Raw genomic sequence first — 21,969 nt, forward strand, 5'->3', positions numbered from 1 at the left:
GCAATCTTGGCTCCTGCTTTGGAAGAAGAGCCCAACCTTCAGGCACTGTACTGAGGAAATTCCCTTTTATTACAGAGATGCTACTTGGGAGGCCAGCTCTGATGTAGTGGTAGGCAGGTGTACAGAAGGCCTCTGTGTCAGACAGATGGGCTTTGTGCCTCTGGAGATGAATTCAAGCAGTTGTGTACAAACATGAGTGTCACAGATGGAATTCCCAAAGTACAAGAGTTGCCTGAGATAGATTGGAAATCGCTTGTGAATAGAGATGGGCAGCTTATTGCTGCTAAAATAGTAGCAACTAAATCAGTTTATTCAGTGCGTCCTTGAGTTCTTTGTTCCTCATGCTGTAGATGAGAGGGTTCACTGTTGGAGGCACCACCACGTACAGGACAGCCACCACCAGATCCAGAGCTGGGGAGGAGATGGAGGGGGGCTTCAGGTAGGCAAACATGCCTGTGCTGACAAACAGGGAGACCACAGCCAGGTGAGGCAGGCACATGAAAAAGGCTTTGTGTCGTCCCTGCTCAGAGGGGATCCTCAGCACAACAGTGAAGATCTGCACATAAGACAGCACAATGAAAATGAAACACCCCAAAGATAAACAAACACTAACCACAAGAACCCCAACTTCCCTGAGGTAGGAGTCTGAGCAGGAGAGCTTGAGGATCTGGGGAATTTCACAAAAGAACTGCTCCACAGCATTGCCTTGGCAGAGTGGTATTGAAAATGTGTTTCCAGTATGCAGGAGAGCATTGAGAAAACCACTGCCTCAGGCAGCTGCTGCCATTTTGACACAAGCTCTGCTGCCCAGGAGTGTCCCGTAGTGCAGGGGTCTGCAGATGGCAACAAAGCGGTCGTAGGCCACGACTGTGAGAAGAGAACACTCTGCAGACAACAGGAAGAGAGACAGAAAGACCTGGGCAGCACATCCTGAGTAGGAAATGGCCCTTGTGTCCCACAGGGAATTGGCCATGGATTTGGGGACAGTGGTGGAGATGGAGACAAGGTCAAGGAGGGAGAGATTGAGGAGGAAGAAGTACATGGGAGTGTGGAGGCGGTGGTCACAGGCTATGGCTGTGATGATGAGGCCGTTGGCCAGGAGGGCAGCCAAGTAGATGCCCAGGAAGAGTGAGAAGTGCAAGAGCTGCATCTCCCGTGTGTCTGCAAATGCCAAGAGGAGGAACTCAGTGAGGGAGCTGCTGTTGAACATTTGCTCCCCCTGAGCATGGGGGTCTATCCAAGGAGGAAAAGACAGTAAAAAGTTAGAGCAGACTTCCCAGAGCAAAATCCATTCCATTTCTCATAGTACCCCCCCACATTTCCTCTGTCATTTACCTTCTTTCAGCTCCCTTGCTTGTGCTCTGTTTGTGCTGGCTGTGTGTGCCACACTGAGCAGAGGCCCCCGTCCGTGGTCTCCAGAGGAGTCAGTTCTGCTCTGCTGGGGATGTAAATGGAGGTGTCAAACAGTGCCAGGTATTTGGAGGAATACCTGGGGATGGGTGCCCTGAACTGAGTGGAGGGGACTTGGTCCAGTAACCCAGTGAGAATATTCTCTATTTACCATTTTGAAAGATGAATACGACAGTCATACTAGCTGTCTTTGAAAGAGAAGACCCTTGTGAGGGATTCATCTCCCCCAGCCTTGCCCTCTTGAACAGAGGTGTCTGTTTCTGAACCAGTCACACCATTTCCCACTCTAACAAGGGAGAGAAGCAGTCAAGTGAAGGCAGAGGGTGACCTCACACTTTCTAGGCATCTCTGTTCCAATGAGATAGACCCTGTCTTCATGTCAATATACCGTTCGCACCCTTCCTTCAGGCACTGCAGTGGGAATGGGAAGTGGCTAGCTCTGACGTGCGCATCCTGGAGTAGATTACATCCACTCCTTATGTGAAAGGGCTGTTCAACATTTTGAAACTCATTTTCTCCAGAAAATGATCTTCAGTGATGGAGTTAGTTTATATATTTCTTTGGCTTTTATTTGGCTATTTATTTTTATTTGGCCTCCATCTCACTGCAGGAGCATTCTTTGAWGAGGTAGAAATCTTTGGCATTTCAATAGCTCTCAGCATGAGCACTTGTGTATGCCAAGAGGAAATAAAGGTCTCTGTGACTTTATGCAGAGTCACGGGATCTGATCTGTCAATAAGTTTTTCCCCTCTCTGTCCTGCACTTGCACCTCCCTCAGCTAAAGGACAATCACACTCGCAAGTTCCTCTAAGAAAGTAACCAGACCGAGCTGAGAGCAGAGGAGTTCAGTTTTGCAGTGAAGATTTCCAAATTCTTCTCTCTCAGCCCAGAGATGGAGGGAGTGATGAAGAGTGTGATGAGGTTTCTGACTCACATGACCAGACTCACATATCACAGGAATGCTACAGGGAAGCTGTGCTCTTCTGGAGGGCAGCTTCCAAGTTGGCAGGACACCCCAGAGAAACAGTCAAGGGGCCTAAAGATGAACTCTACTTAAAGAAGAGTCAGCTGATTACCCAACCTGATGAAATGCATTGCCAGGAGCCTCACGGGTTCAAAGGGGATTGGGTTGCTCACTGCTATGAAGATAACACCATGCAGGACACGCAGGGTCAGTGTCTTGACTGAATTTGAACACCCCCATCATTTTGAAAGATCAAAAAGGCTGAGAGAAACCACAGCAAGTCCCTTCATCTCCACCTCAGCCTTCAGATAGCACCAAGATCACCTTCTCTGGCCTCATCAGGATTTGTCTGACCTGCTCCTTAGGACCTGCAAGCACAGACATGCCCCTGGACAGTGCCCTGCCTGTAGGAGGTTTCTTTAGGGCAGAGCTGAGCACACAAAGGGTGGGACGGGGTCTGTAAGCACCAAGTGGGAAAAGATGTTGGGKCAGAGAAACAGCTCCCAGCAGGGATAGCTCCAGGCAGCTGAGCTGGGCAGTGAATGAGAGGAAACTGCTTATAGAAACATCATGGGAGGATGGATGTGGGCAAGTCATGGTCAGTCCCTGCAATGTCCACAGCTTCTCCAGTGTGCTCAGTTCTCCCTGCAGAAACCTCCCAGCAGCAGGGCACTGTCCAGGGGCATTCCCATTTTTGCAGGTGCTAAGGAGCAGGGCAGATAAACCCTGATGAGGCCAGCAAAGGGGAGGTTGGTGCTGTCTATAGGCTAAGGGATGAGTGCAGGGACTTTCAGAAGTTCCTGGCAGACCCATTGACTGCTCATTGAAACTGTTAATGAGTCTCAGTCCTTTGTCCAAACCTGACAGCTCCATTTTCATTTTCCCCTTGCCAGGTGGCAGGAAAATTAAAGTACCATCTCAGGAAATTGGCTTATCTTTCTGGAAATCCCTGCCTTCACCTTCCTCTTGAAAAGTCCCCTCTGGAATGTCCTGTGTATGAGCTGGAGCTGTGAGCAGCCCTGACCCAGGAAGAACCCTCTCAATGGGGGAATGAACTTGCCCTGACAGGGTCAATCCTCCCCACAGCATTGTGGGGAGTTCCCTGGGCAGCCTGAGTGCTGACCCTCACAGGCGGCAGCGTCACTGCCCCAGGCACACAGCATCCTGGGGCGCAGGGACACTGATCTGAATTACAGTCCTGGGCAGACCTGGGTGCACATGCCAGCTTCACTCCCCTGCGTTGTCACTAGGAGAAGGCGGCAGGCTGCACTGTCCCTCTGATGGTGTGTCAGGGAATCCCTGCTCTGAAGCATCTCCTCCTCCTCCTCTGCACTCGAGAAGCCAGGAAAGACATCCTAAAAAACTAGCAGTCATGGGATGGGATGGGTTTAGAAGACTCCTCCAGAAACCTCAGTAGTATTGCCCTGCGGCCAGAGACTTACCGTGTCAAGGGCTGTGAAGATTTCTCCTCCAGTGAGCTCTCCTCTGTCCTCCCACTCCAGACTGCCTTTAATGTCTGTCTTCTGTCATCTTATGTCAGCAAGAGCAGGCAGTGTGCAGAGCCCTGCTGCTCTTTGCAGAGGAGCTGCTCCTGGACAGAGCTGTCCCTTGGCAGTGCTGCCAGGTTGCCATGAGCTCCCTCTGTCCCAGTAGACTGGCCTCAATCAGGAACAGTGGCCCAGATGAAGGTGTGACTTTATTTGTTCTTTGTACTCCCTCCTCCTGCGAAATGTTCACTGAGGTGGACTAAAATAATCACTGATGGCCTCTCTCTACTGATTCCAGCATTGCAATTTGTCTCATCGGAGGATGCTTATCTGCAACAGGTGGAAATGTCCGACTCTGGAAGCCTCAATTCCCATCCCTTAACAAGGCAGGACACCTGGACAGGGACAAGAAGGGAGTTCATTTACCCAGGATTCAGGTGTTAGTTCAGATGAGTCAATCTGGGCATGTTATGCCAGTTTAGAAGCCCCTGGGGTAGAGTAGGATTCACCTCCCTCCTGTGAACTCCACAAACTCACAGGAGGTGGGATTCCCCTTGCCAAAGCTGAAGTGTGCTCAACAGAGATGTCTGCATGCAAGCTCCTTGTCTAAGCTCCCACTGTAATCAATGGAGAAGGAGGGTGGGAGTCAATTGCCCCCACAAAAACACCAGGTGACATTTGAAGARACAGAGGTGGTGCGAGGCATGTGCCAGTGTCTGCTTGCTCTGATGGAACAACTAGGAGCCCTGCATCCTTCTAGAGCATGTGGTGGGGGCCTGGTGGGGAATTTCCTTGGCAATCTGAAATGACCCTAGATGCCTACTACTGCTCCTAGACCTCCACTCACTAGGAAGCTGAGACTCATGCACATCTCTACATTGCAAGCAGTTAATGTAATTCAGTGTAGACCCTTGATTTAATGATATAAAAATCGGCCATAGGCAGGGCCATGTCAGATGCCTGGGGTGTCCAGCACAACCACAGGTCTCTAGCAGATACAGCATGGGACCTACAGGAAAGCCATATCCTTTTGGGGTCATTGCTGGGAACGTTCCCAAGCCCTCTCAGGTGTCCTACCTGTGCCCAAATAACTGAATTCCACCACTGCCTCTAGGCAAAGTCCATCCTGTCTACATTCAAGCAGTAGCATAAATGGGAGACACATCACACCAAGGCCTCCACTGTAGTTTCTGCAYTCTGAAACCCTTCAAGCTCTCCCATCTCTGAACCTCTTCTCATCCCAGATGATATGAACAGGGACAGTGCTAATGATCTCCACAGAGTGGCTGGATCACAGGATGTCCAGGCCCAGGGACTTCTTCAGTGGCACCTTGTCCTCCCTGGAGATCAGTTGACCTCTGTCACAGGCCCTGTGGTGCTACAAAGTCAGCTCAGGCAGCAAAGCCCTCTCCTGCCATTTCTGCATAGCCCAGCTCTGTTTTCCTCTGGCCTCAGGTACTGCAGGGTTTGCTCCCTTAGTGGGAACCTCCTTTCACCATTGCATTGACACCTGCTGTCTATGCCAGCATGTCCCTGCACTGAAGTGGGCYATTGCACATACAGTGTCCTTGACTCTTGGTAACATGGTTCACCATGAGCARTCTRTGCTCTGTGCCACAGCTGAGGCTCTGCAACCCAAATATATGCAAGCAAATGCAGCCTGGGGCACAGACACTAGCAGACGGAGATGCACAAGTTGTCACAGGACTGAAACATTGTTGGAATACCTGAGATGTGGTGGGATCACTCACACGACTGGAGGGCTGTGACAGCACAGTACAAGCTCTTCAGGAGAAACTGTCAGGGAAGACGAGGAGGGGGGATGCCCTTTGTGTGAAGGGGCAGCTCAGATGTATGGAGCTCTTCCCTGGGATGGACAAGGAGCTGCGTGAGAGCCTGTGGGTAAGCATGAGAGTAAGGATAACATTGTGATGGGAGCTACAGACTATCCGATGTGGGTGAAGAGGTGGATGCAATTTAAGCAGCTTGAGGAAGTCTGTGCATCACAGGCTCTGGTTCTTATGGGGAGACCTTAATCTCCCTGACATTCACTGGAAGGACAAAGAGCAGAGCACAAGGAGTCCAGGAGGTTTTTGGAAGATGCCAGGGGCAACTTCTCAGCATAGCCACCAGATGGGCCAATAAGGGTGATGCTTTCCTGGAGGTGGAAATTGCAAATGAGGAGGAAATGATCAGGCATGGGCTAGTCAGTGTCAGCCCCTCCTACAGTGACCATGAAAAAGTGGATTCCTAGATCCTGAAGGGAGTGAGGAAGGACAGAAGCAGAGTACAGACTCTGGCCCTCAGAGGAACAGACTTCAGCCTCTTCAGGGGCCTGGTGTGGGATCCCATGGGAGGCAGCTCTCTGAAGAGCACAGGAGCTCAGGAAAGTCGGCAGGTCTTTAAGGACAGCAGCCACCAAGCACAAGAATAGTCCATCATGATACTCAGGAAAACCAGTAGACATGTCAGGGGACCAGGTTGGCTAAACAGGGAACTCACACCTGAGCTCCAGGACAATAGGGCAGCATATGGAAAGGGGGAGGAGAGAGACTGCAAAAGAGGAATTCAGAAATATTGTCTGGCAAGGTAGGCATGGTGTTAGGGAAGACAAAGCTCCCCTAGGACTGACACTTGCAGGGGATGTCAAGGGCATGAGGATGAGCTGCTACTGCTTCAGTAAGAATAAAAAGGAAAAGGTGGGCTGCCTGCTGAACGGGGCAGGAACTCTAGTAACAGCAGATGCAGATAGGTCTGAAGGAATCAATGCCTTGTTAGCTTCCATTTTCACCAAAAAGGTCTCCCAGGCTGTTGTGCCTTACTTCAGAATTCCTGAGGAGAAAAACAACCAACAGTGGATGACGTTAGTGACGGATTACTTGTGAGAACTCAAACTATGCAAGTTAATGGGGTTAGATGGGCTGTGTATGAGGATGCTGTGAGAGCTGGCTGCTGTCATAGCAAGGCTACTCRCTATCATCTTTGAAAGGTTGTGGAGACTGGGCGAAGTCCCAATGACTGGAAAAAGGCAAATGTTACATCCATCTTCAAGAAAGGCCAGCAGGACTACCTGGGTAGCTGCAGGCAGTTTAGCCTCACTTTGGTGAGGAGTGTCTCATGTAGTGAATCCTCTCAGATCACATTTCTGGGCACATAAAGGAGAAGAAGATGATAGAGAACAGGCAGCATGAATTTACCCAGGGTAAATTGTGCTTCAGCAACACGATTGACTTCTATGATTAAATAACTGTATTTGTGGCTGGAGAAGAGTAAATGACTTTTACCTAGACTTTAGCAAGGTGTTTGACACCGTCCTCAACAATATTCTTGTATGCAAGTTAGAACATTACTGTCTAGACGGAAAGACAACTGGATGAGTAAAAAGCTGCTTGGATAGTCAGGCTCAGAGGGCAGTAGTGAATGAGTAGTGCTCTTCCTGGCAGCCAGAGATAAGTGGAGCACCACTGATCTCTCCAGAAACCTTTCCAGTTTATCATCTTGCTTAGTGACATGAAGGAAGCAACACTCATCGTGCTTGTAGATTGCCCCAAAACGGAAGGGAGAGACCAGTCATATGCTTGAGGACTACCATTCAGAGGGACCTAGGCAGGCAGGAGGAATGAGCTTCAGAAACCTCACTAAATTCAGCAAGGACAAATGCCAGGTCTTGCACTGGGGATAGACCAACACCCCACAGTGTTACAAGCTGGGGCCTGAGAGCCTGGGGAGCAGCTCTGCAGAAAAGGACCTGAGGGTCTTGGTGGACAGAAGGCCAGACGGCCAGATATGAGCCAGAATCATTCCCTGGCAGCAAAGAAGGCCAAAAAGCACTGTGAGCTGTGTGATCAGGAGCACAGCCAGGAGGTGGAGGGAAATGATGATCCCCTCTAGTCAGTATTCATCAGACCATGTATAGAGCACTGCATCCAGTTTGGGCCCCCAGAAAAAGAAAGAGGTTGGTAACTGGGAGCGAGTTTGGCAGAAGGCCTTCAAGATAGTTGGGGAGCTGAAGAACTTTGTGAAGATACGGGGCTTGTTCAACCTGCAGAACAGATGGCTTTGGAGGAACTTCATAACAGCCTTCCAAAGGCTACAAGGAGATCACCAAGAAGATGGAGCCAGGATCTTCACCATGGTGTGTGGTAGGAGGATGAGTGACAATGGGCATGAGTTKAAAGAAGAGAGCTTCATGCAGGAGATAAGGAAAAGCTTTTCCACTAAGAGAATGGTCAAGCATTGGAAATGGTTGCCCGGAGAGGCTGTGCAGTCTCCTCCCTTGGAGGTTTCCAAGACCAGACTGGATCAAGCCCCAAGCAAAATGGCTGACCCCAGAGCTGACCCTGCTGTGAGCACGGAGATTGGGCTAGAGACCTCTTGAGGTCCATTCCGCCCTGATGAAGTCTGTGATTCTTCCCCCCTCTGGGTCTTAGCTTGTTGATGTCAGGGAGAGAACATGGGTTCCCCATGACAGTGGAAGTAGGTCAGCTTGATTCTCCTCCTCCAGTCAGAATGGTTCAGATGCAGGGCTTCTTGGCAGGAATCCCCAAACGGTCTTGATCAATCCTTTGCTTCACTTTTAATTTCCTTTTTTTTTTCCCCCCCCCTTCTAAGTTTGTGTCTTTTAACATCCTGATGCTCTCTCATAAAACCAGCCCTCACCTGCTTACCCTTTCCCCATTGGTGATGTCTTGTGTTTTTTTGTTGTTTTTTGTTGTTTTTTGACACAGAGGAACTTCAGTCCTGAACGACCTTGAGAAACTTGGGTGATTTGGACAACAGACACCTCATGAAGATTTATAAGAGAAGTGTCAAGTCCTGTGAGTAGGGAGGAATAACCATGTCCATGAGGAGATGCTGGGGAACCTGGGCTTCTTTAGCCTGCTGAAGTGGAGGTAGTAGCTTGTGACTGTTTGAAGGGTGCTTTCAGAGATGATGGAGATTTTCTTGGTAGTGGGAAACAGCATGAGAAGGGAAAAAAGCCACAAACAGCAGCTTGTGGGGTTCAGATGTAACATTAGGAAAAGGGAATGTCACTTGAAGGGTGGTGCTGTGGTGCTACAGGTCACCCAGAGGGAGTCTGTGATCAGCCCCTGGCTTTGTTTCAAGCAAAACCAAGGGAGGACAGAGAGACATGAGTAGGGGTAGGGAGATCCATAGGTGAGAACAAGGTGGCAAAGCAAGTTAGGTGTCTGCAGGGAAACAGACACAGGTGTGGGACAGCATAGGACAGCCTGTGGTGGAGACAGCCATGGGCACTGCCAAGGCTGAAAGCTGCCAACAAAACTGAGGTCTTTTACCTCTTGGCTATGGCTGTTGTCCCTGCCACTGAGGCCCTCAAGAAGGTGTTTCCTTAAAGCACTGTGACCTCGCTGCCTTCTCGTCCCTGGGGACTCAGGAGGTGCTGTATCGTCCTGCACTCAGCATTGCACACCCCCACCCTCACACTGCCCCCAGGAACAGCCTTGAGCAAAGCATGAGGGAAAGGATCACCCTAACCAGCGGCTGGGTCTCAGTGCCTGGCCATTCTGTTTGATAAAACATGTCAAGGCTTGGCATCAGAGCCACCTGCACATTTCCTTTGCCTACCTGCAGTCAGGGCCTCCAACTTTCTGCTCTCATCAGCCCCTGGGGAGCCTTCTTGGGTAACAACCCTCAATGGGACCCATTAAAACTCCAAGAAACTTTGGAATTTACTTCTGATTTTAACTTCTTGAGAGGCTTGTTCAATGTCCTCTCAGTATTTGAGGTTCATGGACTCAGCACCAAATACACTYGAGAGGCCATTAAAATGCAGAAAGCCCTAACAAGGCATGTCACTCTTCATAATTTTCTTCAGTTCTTCAGTGGCTAATTGGAGAGGATTCAGGAGTGTATTTACAAGAGCAAGATTTCAATGAGCACCTGAAAAAGAAAGGATTTCTCCTTTTTAAGCTTTATTTTTTGGCTTACAAAATAAGTGATAGCCACATTCTCCAATTCATACTGATCCAGAGTGTCTCCTAATGAAGTCCAGACATGTAGAAAAAGCAGTATTTTCAGTATGAGACCTTTATGGACAACTTTCCTCCTCACCTCCCCAACCCTGCCATTTCTCTCATCAGCCACTGGGGACTTACATGACTCTTAAATCTAACCTTTTTCCACTTGAGTCTGTAGCTGAATGTTACAGCTCCTATGCACCAGTTCCCACCTGCTTTCCTTAGGCAACTAGCTGCAGACACAGGAGAATTTTTCTTAATTGCAAACAAGCAAGAATAAAATATGATACAGTTTAATAAGAAGTCAAATACACTCCTCAACTGTATGTTAAGTCCAAGCTGCCTCCAGTGAGGGCCACTTTCCACAAGGAATAACCCTCCTTGCAATGCTTTTGACAGATAGATAGGAAAGGCTAGATAGAAACAGAAGGAGTTGACTAAAGACACAGTACGACTCCTGAAAGGTGAGGAAGGCTTCAGACTCCCTGAAGCTCAGAGAAGCAACTAGAGAGCTGAGAGGTATCTGATGGATAAAGAGTAAGAGGAGGAAGAAAACTGGAAAGAAATGGAAAGTGCATATGTCCAAATAATCTGATGCAAAGATGACTTTAGAAATGATCAATTTAATCAAGACGTGAAAATATGTGAGAAATTACTGAGACTATATCCACAGCATAATAGACAGAGCAGTGGTAACACAAATTCAGGGGCAGATTAGTATTTCTTCTCCTGAGATTCATACCCTGCCTGAACATTTCCTCTATTTTATCATGGAAAAGTGGATTTTAAAATTAGTCAGTCATTTTAGCTTGTGAAAGTGTGTTCATAGTTTTTAAATGTTGAAAACTCTTCTTCACATTTTCAGTCAGAGCTCTGTTCTAACCACAAGCATCCAGTGGCACTTGGAAAGGCCCTCTGGTGTACCTGAGATACCGGCCTGGGCCTGGCAGCTCTCACRGSRGACCTGCRGGAGACCAGAGCCCCTCGGAGCTGCAGATGGAGGCTGGGCAGAGGGGACCAGGGAACCTACAATGGCACAAGCCGTCAGTGACCCAATGATTGCATCCCACCCCAATTCTGGAAATCGCTTTCCTTTTCAAGGAAAAAAAAAAAAGACCAGGATGTAAAAAAAAGACAACAAAGCAAAGAAAGACAATAAGAACACAAAAAATTTAAAAGCTGGAAAGTGTAACAAAACATTTCTTCGCTTTAGATTATTTTTTAATTTCTTTCTTGTTTCATTTTTTATTGACATTTTCTGAATATCTCTGGTATTATCAGGCCTGCACCATTAAAAAAAATATATTTCCGTGTCTCGCACAGAGTCCAGTGGCCCAAAACCATCCACAGCCCAGGGCTGTCTATGCCACTCCTCACTCTGTACAGAGCAAGTAGCACTCACCAGGGACAGGAGTGACCACAAAACCCACATCCTAGCCCTGTGCCTGTTGGTGGCCTGTCAGGTACTCAGGCAGACAGGACCTCACAACCTCTTACCCCAGACAGGAGTCAAGTGCTGGCCTATCAGCTTCAGCCATAGAAGTCACCCCACAGCCACTTTCCCACCCATGTGCCTGCTCCTGGTCCATCAACTGCAGAGACAGAACTGACCTCACTTTCACCTTTATGGTCATGGGCTGCCTACTCTCCTATGAGCTTCTGAGAAATAATTAATCTCATAAAAATGTCCCCAGCCATCAGCTTCCTGGTGGCCTATCAACCAATCAGACACAACTAACCTCATAATCACCTGCCAAGCCAATGGGCCTGCTGCTGGTCTTTCCCCTGCCCTTATGGAAATCACCTCAGCATGTTTTTGGCATCCATCCAGTCAGGTATTCATGCAGCAATGACCTCACAATCATCACCTGAGCCATGCGCCTACTGCTCGCCTATCAGAGGCTGAGATAGAAGTGATCTCACTGTCACCATCCAAGACATGTAACTATTTCTGGCCCATCAGCTACTGAGTTCTAAATGAGTTCACAATCAACGTCCTAGCCCTGGGCCACTTGGAGGCCTATCAGGTCCTCAGGCAGAAGCRACCTCACAAACAATTGCCCCAAGCATTAGCCAAGTGCTGGCTTATCAGCTGCTCAGATAGAGGTGACCTAACAGTCATCTACCAAACCCATGTGGCTGCTGATGGCCTTTCCTCTTCTCTGATGGACAAGGTTTGTGTTTTTGCTTGGGAGGTCACTTCTGACTCAGCCTCTGATAGGCTAGCAGCAGGCTYATGGCTGGGGCATGTGCATGCAAGGTCACTCCTGCCTTAGCAGCTCATACACCAGCAGCAGGCACATGGCTTGGATGATGATGGTGAGTTTAGTTGTATCTGATCAGCTGAAAGTGGGGGTTTAGTTAGCATCCTGGCTGGAGATCCTGGCAAGAATTTCAGAAACTGCAGGCCTCAACCAACCTAGTGACACATTGCAAAATGTGCTCAGCTGAGATGGACACCTGAACTGTCTGGCTAGAAATGGCTCCCTTAAGGAAGAGAGGAGCATGTGGAAAGGTGAGGAACATAATACCAAAGGGTCTTGCAGAGTTATTTGCATAAAACCACTTCAACTTTGCAAGCTGATTCTCAACTATGACCCTTCACATATTTCCTGCCAACTTGCAGGAAAGTGCTTGAGCATCAGGCGATGATTCTCAGGGTCCAAAAGCAATRTTGTGATTTTCTTAGTTTTCAGGACAAAAAATAAGCTCTGAGCCCTTGAAACATCACTCACTGTTGTATACGCATCTGGGAGAACTTGTTGTAAGAGGCCAATTVTTTTCTGAAGAAATACTTTGTCTTTGGAAGTTTTCCTTATTTGCCTATTTCGAAAGGTAATGACTGTGGCACTGTTGCTTGAAAGAGTACCTCCAAGTGCTCTGTCATGGCAAGACCATTTCCTTGTTMACTATGCCAGAGAAAAAAGTCCCAACATGTCAAAACTGCTCTCTGAGGCCTCCTCCTGGAAGTCAGCCCCTGGATGTCTTGTTTCAGGGCCTGGGGCAGTGTGTGRTGTGCAGGTTGCARCAGAGATCCGCAAGGCAGTGAGCCCTTTGGCAGGGAGAGATTAGGACCCTCCCCCCCTCCCCCCGCCACCACCTTATTTCACTGGATTGGGGGGTTACTTGGATGATTAATTAAGAGCAAAGAGTTTCTAGGATACTGCCATATTAGAAGAAAACAGAGTCAGCACCAATTATGTTTATTGGCAGTACCCCCCCCATAAGACTTTATATAGCAGGAGATAGAGGCAACTACTATGCCTCTAGTCTAAGAAAACTTGGGATTCGACAGATCTCAGAAGTGTTATCTTCAAGAAACTCCTCCAAGAAAGCCTTTCTGAAAGATGACCCCTTATAATCCAAACACTCTAAGCTGCATATTTATATGTATTTCACAAGAGATCTGGGATATTTTATATCTTTGGTTAAACATGGGACAGGAAAGCCCAAATCAAATAAGGGATGGAAATCATGGAGAATACATGTATAAAAAAAAGACAAAACGTTCTATAAATATTAAAATTTATTTCAGTTTTCTTTGTATTTCCCAGCACCTGTGAATTACCTTTGATATTAGCTTCCATGTGTTTTCTTTCTCAGATAGACTATATTTCAACTGCAGAAGATGGTGCTTCTGAGTCCTTGTTTTTATGCTTTCCAATTTTAGTTGTATAAAGAAGTTACCATTAAACAGAAATGCATGKTTTTTTGCATCATACACTGTCACTCTAAAAGTAGTACAGACTTACATTAACTCTGGTTCGGTATATCATAGTAATGACAGATGTAGCTTTTCCATTTTTCATTTCTTTTCATCAAAAAGGGCATATTTGATATTATAAAGTGCATTTATGAATACTTTGGAAAAGACCCACCTGTTTCCTTTCTGAAGTATATTTGAAAAATTAGAAGTGGTGAATGAATATTTGGGATAGCAATATCTGGGACACCGATGAACTCCCCAGTTCGGAGTTAGACACTGAGCATGAGGGGGAGGCAGCTGCCCAGCCAGTGTCAGAGCAGTGGCTCACCAGATCGAATGCAGCCAGTTTGAAGGGACCACAACTACCGGCGATCTTAAAGCATCAGAGCTGCAGGATACACAGGGATGCTACAGGCAGCAACCCCGCAAAGAGTTGTTAGAGTGGCTGTTAAGGCTGTGGGATGATGGGGGCAGATGTAGTTTATTTTACTAGAGAGGAGCTTGGTAGGATGGAGGCTCTGCCTCAGGATCCCAGGCTGCACAACACTCTCTGCACCAGCAAAACCAAAACGTTTCCCCCTCCCTAATGGAGTGGGTGCTGGCCGTGGTGCATTTAACCTGGCCAACCACTGCAGCCATCAATGGTGGGCTCACCGCGTGGACTACTGTTGCAGCAGGGATAAACCACCTGCAGCAATTAGGAATGCTGTCTGGAATTTATTCCCCGAGTTTACAGGACCAGATCGATCCCCATGAGCAAAACCATCCGGACTAAGATGCTGCAAACCTCCCCTCCCCATCTTAAAATGATGGTGCCTACTGTGATTGGTGGGGGGCAGGTACAGTGCAGGGAGTAGCAACACTGCTATCTCAGTTAGCCAAGGTGTCCTCTGTTAGCAGAGATGGGAAGTCAGGAAACAGGTGGATAAATGTGAAAAAGAAAGAAAAAAAGTGTGAGTCGCGGCACTATGTTATGAGACCTGCTGTGAGCCACCATGCCTTGCAGGGAGGTGGACGGTAAACCCAGCCCAGAGCTGCTCAAATGGTGGCTGCAGCTTCACCCAGAGCAGCACACAAAGCCCACAGGGTTGGGAAGCRTGGCGAGCAGTCTGGAGAGCGCAGGGGGGCCCGCGACACCCACTGCCCCACCGGCAGAGTGCATGGAGGGGGAGCTGCCAGCCCGATATTGAAAGGGAGGCAGGTTTCCCCCATCCCCCATCCAAATTAGATGATATGTAATGGAGGATCATCACCCTTTCGTCCCAATTAAAATTTACTGGCCTAATGGGGAACAACAGCGAGTAATAGAGCTGGTGGACATGGGGGCGGAGGTTACCATTTTGCACGGGACTCCATCCCGCTGGGGAGGCTCAGTAACCGTGAGTGGCCTCAGCAGGGCTGATGTGCAAGCCTCTCCTATGCAATTAAAACTGGCAATGAGCAAAGCAGCCCCCATTAGGGCTTTTGTGTTGGTGGCCCTAATCCAAGTGTGTATTTTAGGCATCAACATACTCCGAGGAAGAAATAATCGATACTGAAGGGGGTCCCTTCTTTTTTGGGCGGCCCTATACATTACAACAGCTGTTACTATTTTGAGAGGACACCCACTTGGTACTAATCAAAGGGGAAAGTGTCCCAGTCCATATTCCCTCTAGGAGACTCTCTCCCAGAGAACTGCGACCTGATGAACATGCCAAACGGAGCTGCGACATTGCTGCTCTCCATCCTAACCCCATACACTGATGGTAGTTGGGACACCGACAACACTGCAGTAAGCCCATTGAAACTGAAGTCCACAAGATGATGAGTCTACTCCAAGTACTACACAATGTCAGATCCAAAGAATCAGCATGGTACAACCCCTGGCAATGACTGTCATCATGGCTGTCAGATTTAGGACTATGGGGAAAACACATTATACTCCTGGTCTTTTGAGCTGATTATTTTTGCATGCACGTATGTTATAATTTACCATATATTTACTAGAATTTAGTTGCTTGTACAACTCAGCTGTTARTTAAGCTAATGCCTGAAAAGCATGTCCGAACCTTGTCTGCACACTGGTGGCACCAATACCACATCTCTGTCAGTCAGGGGGTGGAGTGTAGTGAGAATACCTGCAGAAGATCTGGCGAGGAGTCAGCGACTGGCAGAGTACGTGGTAGCAGGCCCAGCGTGTGAAACTACACACTGACCAAATTCCCATGAGGGTCAGGCAGGCATATTCTGTTTTGTCTACAATGTCCAGCTGATTCCTGGACAGTAGCTACTCAAGGTTAGCACAGCTGAGATAAGGAAATAGTTCTAGTAGATGTAAGGGGACCTTAGGATACAACAAACTGAGTCCCGCCTGGGGGTCTGACCCGTGCATCCAGCAGCCTCCCATCATCAACCCTTCCAAGCGGTTTCTGGGGCTCCCTGTGCAATTTGGGGTGTAAGTCCTTCATTAAGTCTACTCTGTTTAACCCCCCATGAACCTGCAGTGTCTCTCTACACCGGTATCCAATCCTCCCTTTCCCACCTTGCAGTCACACATAACCAGTTGATCCACTCAACTGATACAGCTGTTTATCTAAAACAAGGGCCACCCTCCAGTCCCCTTAGCATTGAAATAAATTCAGCTTTCTYTGCAACCTTGTGGTCAATCATGGTAGCGAGAGGGGCCTGATATTTGCAGCTCTGTACCCCTTCACTGAAGCCACTGAAGCAGTGTTTTCCAAAGACTGCATGGCAGTATTTTTTTCTTCTCGTGTTTTTTTGTTGTTGTTTTCATGGTTTTGCACATGCAAACCTTAACATACGAGGAACATGACAAGACTCAGCCAACCCACAAACCAGTGCCAAGGCCTTCACAGCCCTTGGGCAGTGTTTTTCCTAACACCATTTTAAAAGAAAAGGGCAATGAAATAATAAGCATGGTGTTCCCTGCATCCCAGGATTTCTGTGCCTGGGATGCTGAAGCACAGCCTTCTGAAATGACTGCACATTCAGCTGTTCCAGTGTGAAACAAGTTCTCAGCACCCCAAAATCGAGACCTACAGCCTCTCAAAGAACAAGTTAACCTCTTCTGAGGAAATTGTGTTGGCCACCAGAATTATTCACTCCAGCTTATCTGGCATCCTGAAAAAGTACAGTTTTGAAACCTCAGCGTATATAGATGCCAAAAGGGTGATCATCAGCAGAGAATTTGAGTGCCATCGTCAGGAGAGAATATATCAACCACCAGGATGAAAGGTCATTGGGAGAAACATTATCTTCAATCACATATACACCCCCACAGATGGAGACAACTGCCAAAGGGTTTTACAGGAGACCAAAATAACAAGCACTGAAATGAGCCACAAATCCCCCTCTGCTGAGGTACCACATGGCTTCGCAGAAGACATAGGTGCTGAACTTTTATCTCCGTTTCCCCCACCACCCTCCAACACATCTTCCTCTGCAGAATTTATCTTCATTCACATGAAGGCTGTCAGCACTGCCCTGCCAGCAATTGCTTTCTTCTCCTTGGGCAGCATGCTGTCCAATCCATTATATACAGGCTATGGAGGAGGGCCTACATAACTTTTGATCTTCAGCAATGTTAAAAATGGAGAAAATAGCCTTTGCAACCATCAAATCCCAATGCTTAGGGAAGGCTTCTTGGTTTCATGGGTGAAAAGTTTAAGGAGCCTATGAAGCACATACTCAGGCTGGGGACTTCTATGCATATGACACCCTGGGTGATTAGTGTCAGGTCCATTTTTTTTGTTCAGAAGTTGACTAACAACAAAGGGGCCATCACAGCCTTTGGCATTATCAGCTGTGAGGGGGTGGCCCAGAAATTTTGTGTTCATAAGCAGCCCAAGAAAGTCCATGAGACTCATGACCTTTTTAAATTCCCATTCTCACTGAGCTTTCCTTTCCACCCCTTCTTCATCCCATGCTACTTCCAGTGCTACCTCCAGGAGAGAAATGTGATTTGGGGCATTTGTTCCAGTTTCCTATGATGTTACATATCATAGGAAATATAGTCCTTTCCTATTGCTGGGGGTTTGACCACAGGTGTGAAACACTGGTGCTGGCTGACATTCCAGATCTTTTCACGATAGAAAAAGAATTCCCAGCTTTTATATTTGTGATGCTTTTCCATGTAGACTGTGCACYTGTCTCACAAAATCATGGACAAAACATGTAAATCTAATAGCCATGGTCTTGTGCTGCCCCAGATCTACACATAAGCTTGCAGTTAGGGCACCCTATTCTTGTGCCCATGTTATCCGTAGTCTCGCAGCAGGCAGAAATGGCAATAATGCAGCTACGGAGATGTTTGTGCAATGCCTGACAGAACTCAAATAAGCTTCTCAACCCAAATACTTTAACATGAGAGTAATGTTTGTTGTGTAAAAGGAGAAAACAGGTCTTGAGATATTTGAGATTGTTACTTGGCTTAAATATCCCCCAGCTTTTTTTTACCCTTGGACATGATGAAGATGTGTGTAGTAATGTGTAGCAGATCCTCAGACAATGGAGTTTTACTCAGCACAACTGTCCTGTTACGGACCACCAGCAAAACACTGGTCATTGCCCCTGCTATTTAGATTGACTAAATAGTGCTGCTTTCTATGGATGGTTTTGAAATGGAGGGTAGATCATATGACACTGCCTGTCCAACCTCAGCTGCTTTTACAATAAAGGCTGGCAGATGGAAAGTCTGATCAGAAAAAACAAAGCAAAACAAAACTCCCTTTGACTCTAGGGGATCACTGACCCAAACACTTATAAAATCTCTGTATTTGTATTGCTTAAATTAATAGTGGGGAAATAGAAAGATGTGTGCCAAAGCTGGTCCTTCGTGCTGCAACCCCAAAGCCTAAGCCTCTGTGCCCTTTGGGAACCACAAGGTGATGGAGAAGTGGGACCTCGACATCATGATCAAGTGGCTGCAGCATCTCCAAGGCCTGCACTGTTAAAGAATGCTGGATCCGCTGGATTTTTGAATAAAGGGATTCCTCCTTTCTGGTCCACTGGAAGGGAGACTACTGCGGTTCACTGTTCCCAGGTCCTGCCAGCAGCGAGGAGGGGCATGTACTTCCAAGAGGCATACGCACATTCTGTACRAACATGGTCAACCACTAAAAAATCAACTCAGACAGGGGCACAGTACCTTTACAGCCACCACAGAGACATGAGTAGCACTCATAAACACGAACGATACGACTGGCCTGGTCCTGTTCTTGCTCACCAGCTAATCAGACTCAAAGCTTGTAGGAGACCTCACATGCACCCTCACACAGGTGTCTCAGGTAGCTGGCTGCCTTGATGCCCGCAAACCTTCCACACATGCACTCATGCAGAACAGCAAGCATGCTGACACAGAAAATAGCTAGGAATAGGATTTCATACAATGATAGGCTACACCGTAGAGACCAGGTACTCAGTTTGGCCAGACAAGCGTACTTGCCAGCAGCTTGCTTACACATGACTGGCCCCTTTTATTCCCTCTGCCTCCATTTTCCCATGCTGCTTCTTACATGATCCAGCTTGATCCCTCCCTTTCTCCAGCTTTATCCCCTTTGAAATAAACAGCCCATCTCTAAGTGTTTTTTTTCTTCATTGGTCCCAGTTTTACTGCCTATGTACTCAAGTTTAATATTTCTGATACTGTTAGCTAGGTAACCTCTGGCTCATATGGTTCTTCTGATATCGGTACCTTAGTACTGCTGGTGCTGCAAGAGTCTGCTCCCCGAAGGATCCCCAATATGCCAGTTATGTGTGAAACTTGTCCTTTTCTCATATAACTCTCCCTTAACCACTGCTGAAATCCAGCCATCCCTCACAGTGCTGTCTGTAACTTGGCAGGGTCTCATTCTGTTACTTGCAGTGTCCAATGACTTCTCATACCCACTAGTTTCTCACGCCCTGTTCAGTTATCTCAATCCCGAGCCAGAGCCTAGTCTGCCTGCATACCCTAATGTCATATTGCCAGTGGAGCTGTGGGCCTGGATGGGAAGACCCAGGGCCACCACATCCTTCCTTGTGGTGCAGAAGAACCCAGCCCAGAGCAAGATGACCCAGCTGCCCAAGAGTGCCCAAGTGCTCTGCTGGGCTGAGCTTTGGTCACCCAACATGCCATAGCTTCCCTGGGGTCCCATGTGAGGAGATGAATTTTCCTACAAAGATTTCACCCTTGTAGCCTTCCACCCTTTGGAAATGGGATGCTCACACACAAAATTTAAAAGAGCTGTGAAGGGCAATTCTGTCCCTCAGAGGCCCTAACAAAATGAAATGCTGATTAGAAACAACTACAAAGGAGTAAAGCAATGGCAATGTTTTCCCTTTCTCTGTGCTTTTTTTCTTCCCYGTGGAATGCAACAAAGGAGAAAAGGGATCTCTAAAACATGCTTCCTTTTATCAATGCTTCTGCCAATCACTTTGCCATGTAAAGACATGGATGGAGAAAGAAATGTAAAATAATGGGGGAATATATAATTTCATTGAGGGACAGGCAGAAAAAAGTGTTATAGGAGCATACTCAGTTTATTGGATATAATTCTTGATCATGAAAAACTCCTTTAGCAAAGAAAAAGAAGATAGAAAATGCCTAGTTATCCAAGAAGGAATACTTTTTTTTTTTCTTCCCCTTCAGGAGAATGCATCCTAGAGTCATCAATGGAGATAGATAAAGCAGGGCTTTAAACAGTGGACATGTCACACTATGTTACAAAAATGTGAATTTTTAAGAAACCTCCCTCCAAAGTGAATAATAAAACTATCGTCTGCATGCTATCATTGACAAATCAGTGAGGCTGTCTTCATCGCACTAATGAAACTGAGAAGTATATTATGGATTTGAATCCAATGAATCTGAACCCATTGCAGTGTCTGAGCTTAATTTTCATGCTGAGCATCTTCTGTTATTCAGGGAGAGAAAGTGTTTTGAGCTTTTCTCAACAACACTTGGACATTGTCCCCAGAGTTTTCAGCTAAATTTCCTGAGGTGACTTATGAAAACTTCCTTGTGTCAGCATGCACTGGCAGTCTATGTCCCAGTCCTAAGAAGTGTGTGTGTTCAATATTTTATTAATATTTTTTAGATTTTGTTTATAATAACTCCCTGTAACCAAGACACAGAATTCACGTTCCTTCCTTTCACTACTACAATCCAACGAGAAAATAAATCTCCTGAGGCACCTATATTTAATAGCTATATATATGTGTGTGTGTGTGTGTGTGATATATGATGCATAATTAGAACTGCTGTCATAAAAAGCATCATGACCGGGGGAAAAGCCAAACCTTTGCATGGCCGATGGCTTCCTTCAGGGCCAGCTTCACAGTCTTGTTTCTGAGACTGTAGATGAAGGGGTTTAAGAACGGGTACAGGACAGTGTTCAGCAAAGCTACAATTCTGTTGGTCTCCAAGGAAACACCTTCTGAGGGCCGTGCATAGAGAACAATGCAGCTTCCATATGCGATGGCTAAGGCAGTGAGATGGGAAGAACACGTAACAAAAGCTTTCTTCCTCCCAGATGCTGCTGGCATATGCAGAATACAGTGGAAGATGCACATGTAGGAAAGCAGGATTAAACATAAGGAACTCAGCACTACAAATGATATCAAAATGGAGTCTGCTTTCCAGAGCAGGCTAGTGTCAGAGCAGGACAGTTTGAATAAGGGGGAGTTGTCACAAAAATAATGGTAGATCTTGTTGGGGCCGCAGAAAGTCAGCTTTGAGAGGAGGACCAGGTGGTAACTCGAGAGTGTGAAGCCTATGACCCACGCAGCAACAACCAGGTGGGTGCAGAGCTGCTGCTTCATGATGGCAGCATAATGCAAAGGTTGGCAGATGGCAATGTAGCGATCAAAGGACATGACAACAAGGAGAGAGAACTCTGTAAAACCGAGGGCAAAATAGAAATAGGACTGGGCAAAGCAGCTGCTTAATGAGATTGTTCTCCTACCAGAGCTCAGAATCACCAACAATGTGATGGTTGTGGAGGATGTAAACCAGATTTCCAGGAATGCCAGATTGCTGATGAAAAAGTACATGGGGGTTTGCAGGCGGTGATCCACACACACAAGGAAAATGATCACTGTGTTCCCCATCACTGTTGTCAGGTATATGAGTAGAAGGAGCAGGGAGAGAAACAGCTGTAGTCTTTGATCAAGTCCTGAGAAACCCTCCAGGATGAACTCAGCAATCACAGTTTCATTTCCTGCTCCCATGCCCAATTTCAGTACACCCTGCTGAGACAGGAGCATGAAGAAATAAGTGTGAGAATTTCACAGTCTCCACGGGAGGGTATATCCTTCCTTCTTTGCTCCCTTGCTTGCTTCCTATGTAACATAGACAGAAATATTCCTCTCAGCCATTCATCGCACCCTGATTTCTCTGCTTCACATTTCACTTAGAGTCCTCAGAGATTTTACTGTCTTCTTTCT

At 47.1% G+C, this 21,969-nt stretch overlaps 1 protein-coding gene and 1 pseudogene across 1 annotated transcript; both read right to left on the minus strand.

The window, feature by feature from the left end:
* Positions 1-298: 298 nt before the first annotated feature.
* On the minus strand, positions 299-1,252 carry LOC112978579 (annotated as a pseudogene).
* A 19,547-nt stretch (positions 1,253-20,799) lies between these two features.
* LOC112978570 (olfactory receptor 6F1-like) lies at positions 20,800-21,753 on the minus strand. Its single transcript, XM_026092177.1, has one exon. It carries the CDS (start codon positions 21,751-21,753, stop codon positions 20,800-20,802), a length of 954 nt encoding a protein of 317 aa, XP_025947962.1.
* Between the last annotated feature and the right edge of the window lie 216 nt (positions 21,754-21,969).

The sequence above is a fragment of the Apteryx rowi genome, unplaced genomic scaffold (assembly GCF_003343035.1).
Source record: "Apteryx rowi isolate R43461 unplaced genomic scaffold, aptRow1 scaffold_1226, whole genome shotgun sequence".
NCBI lineage: Eukaryota > Metazoa > Chordata > Aves > Apterygiformes > Apterygidae > Apteryx > Apteryx rowi.

Bases quoted from the DNA above. Each gene is read 5' to 3' on its own strand.
- LOC112978570 (XM_026092177.1), bottom strand. From the start codon at position 21,753: ATGGGAGCAGGAAATGAAACTGTGATTGCTGAGTTCATCCTGGAGGGT.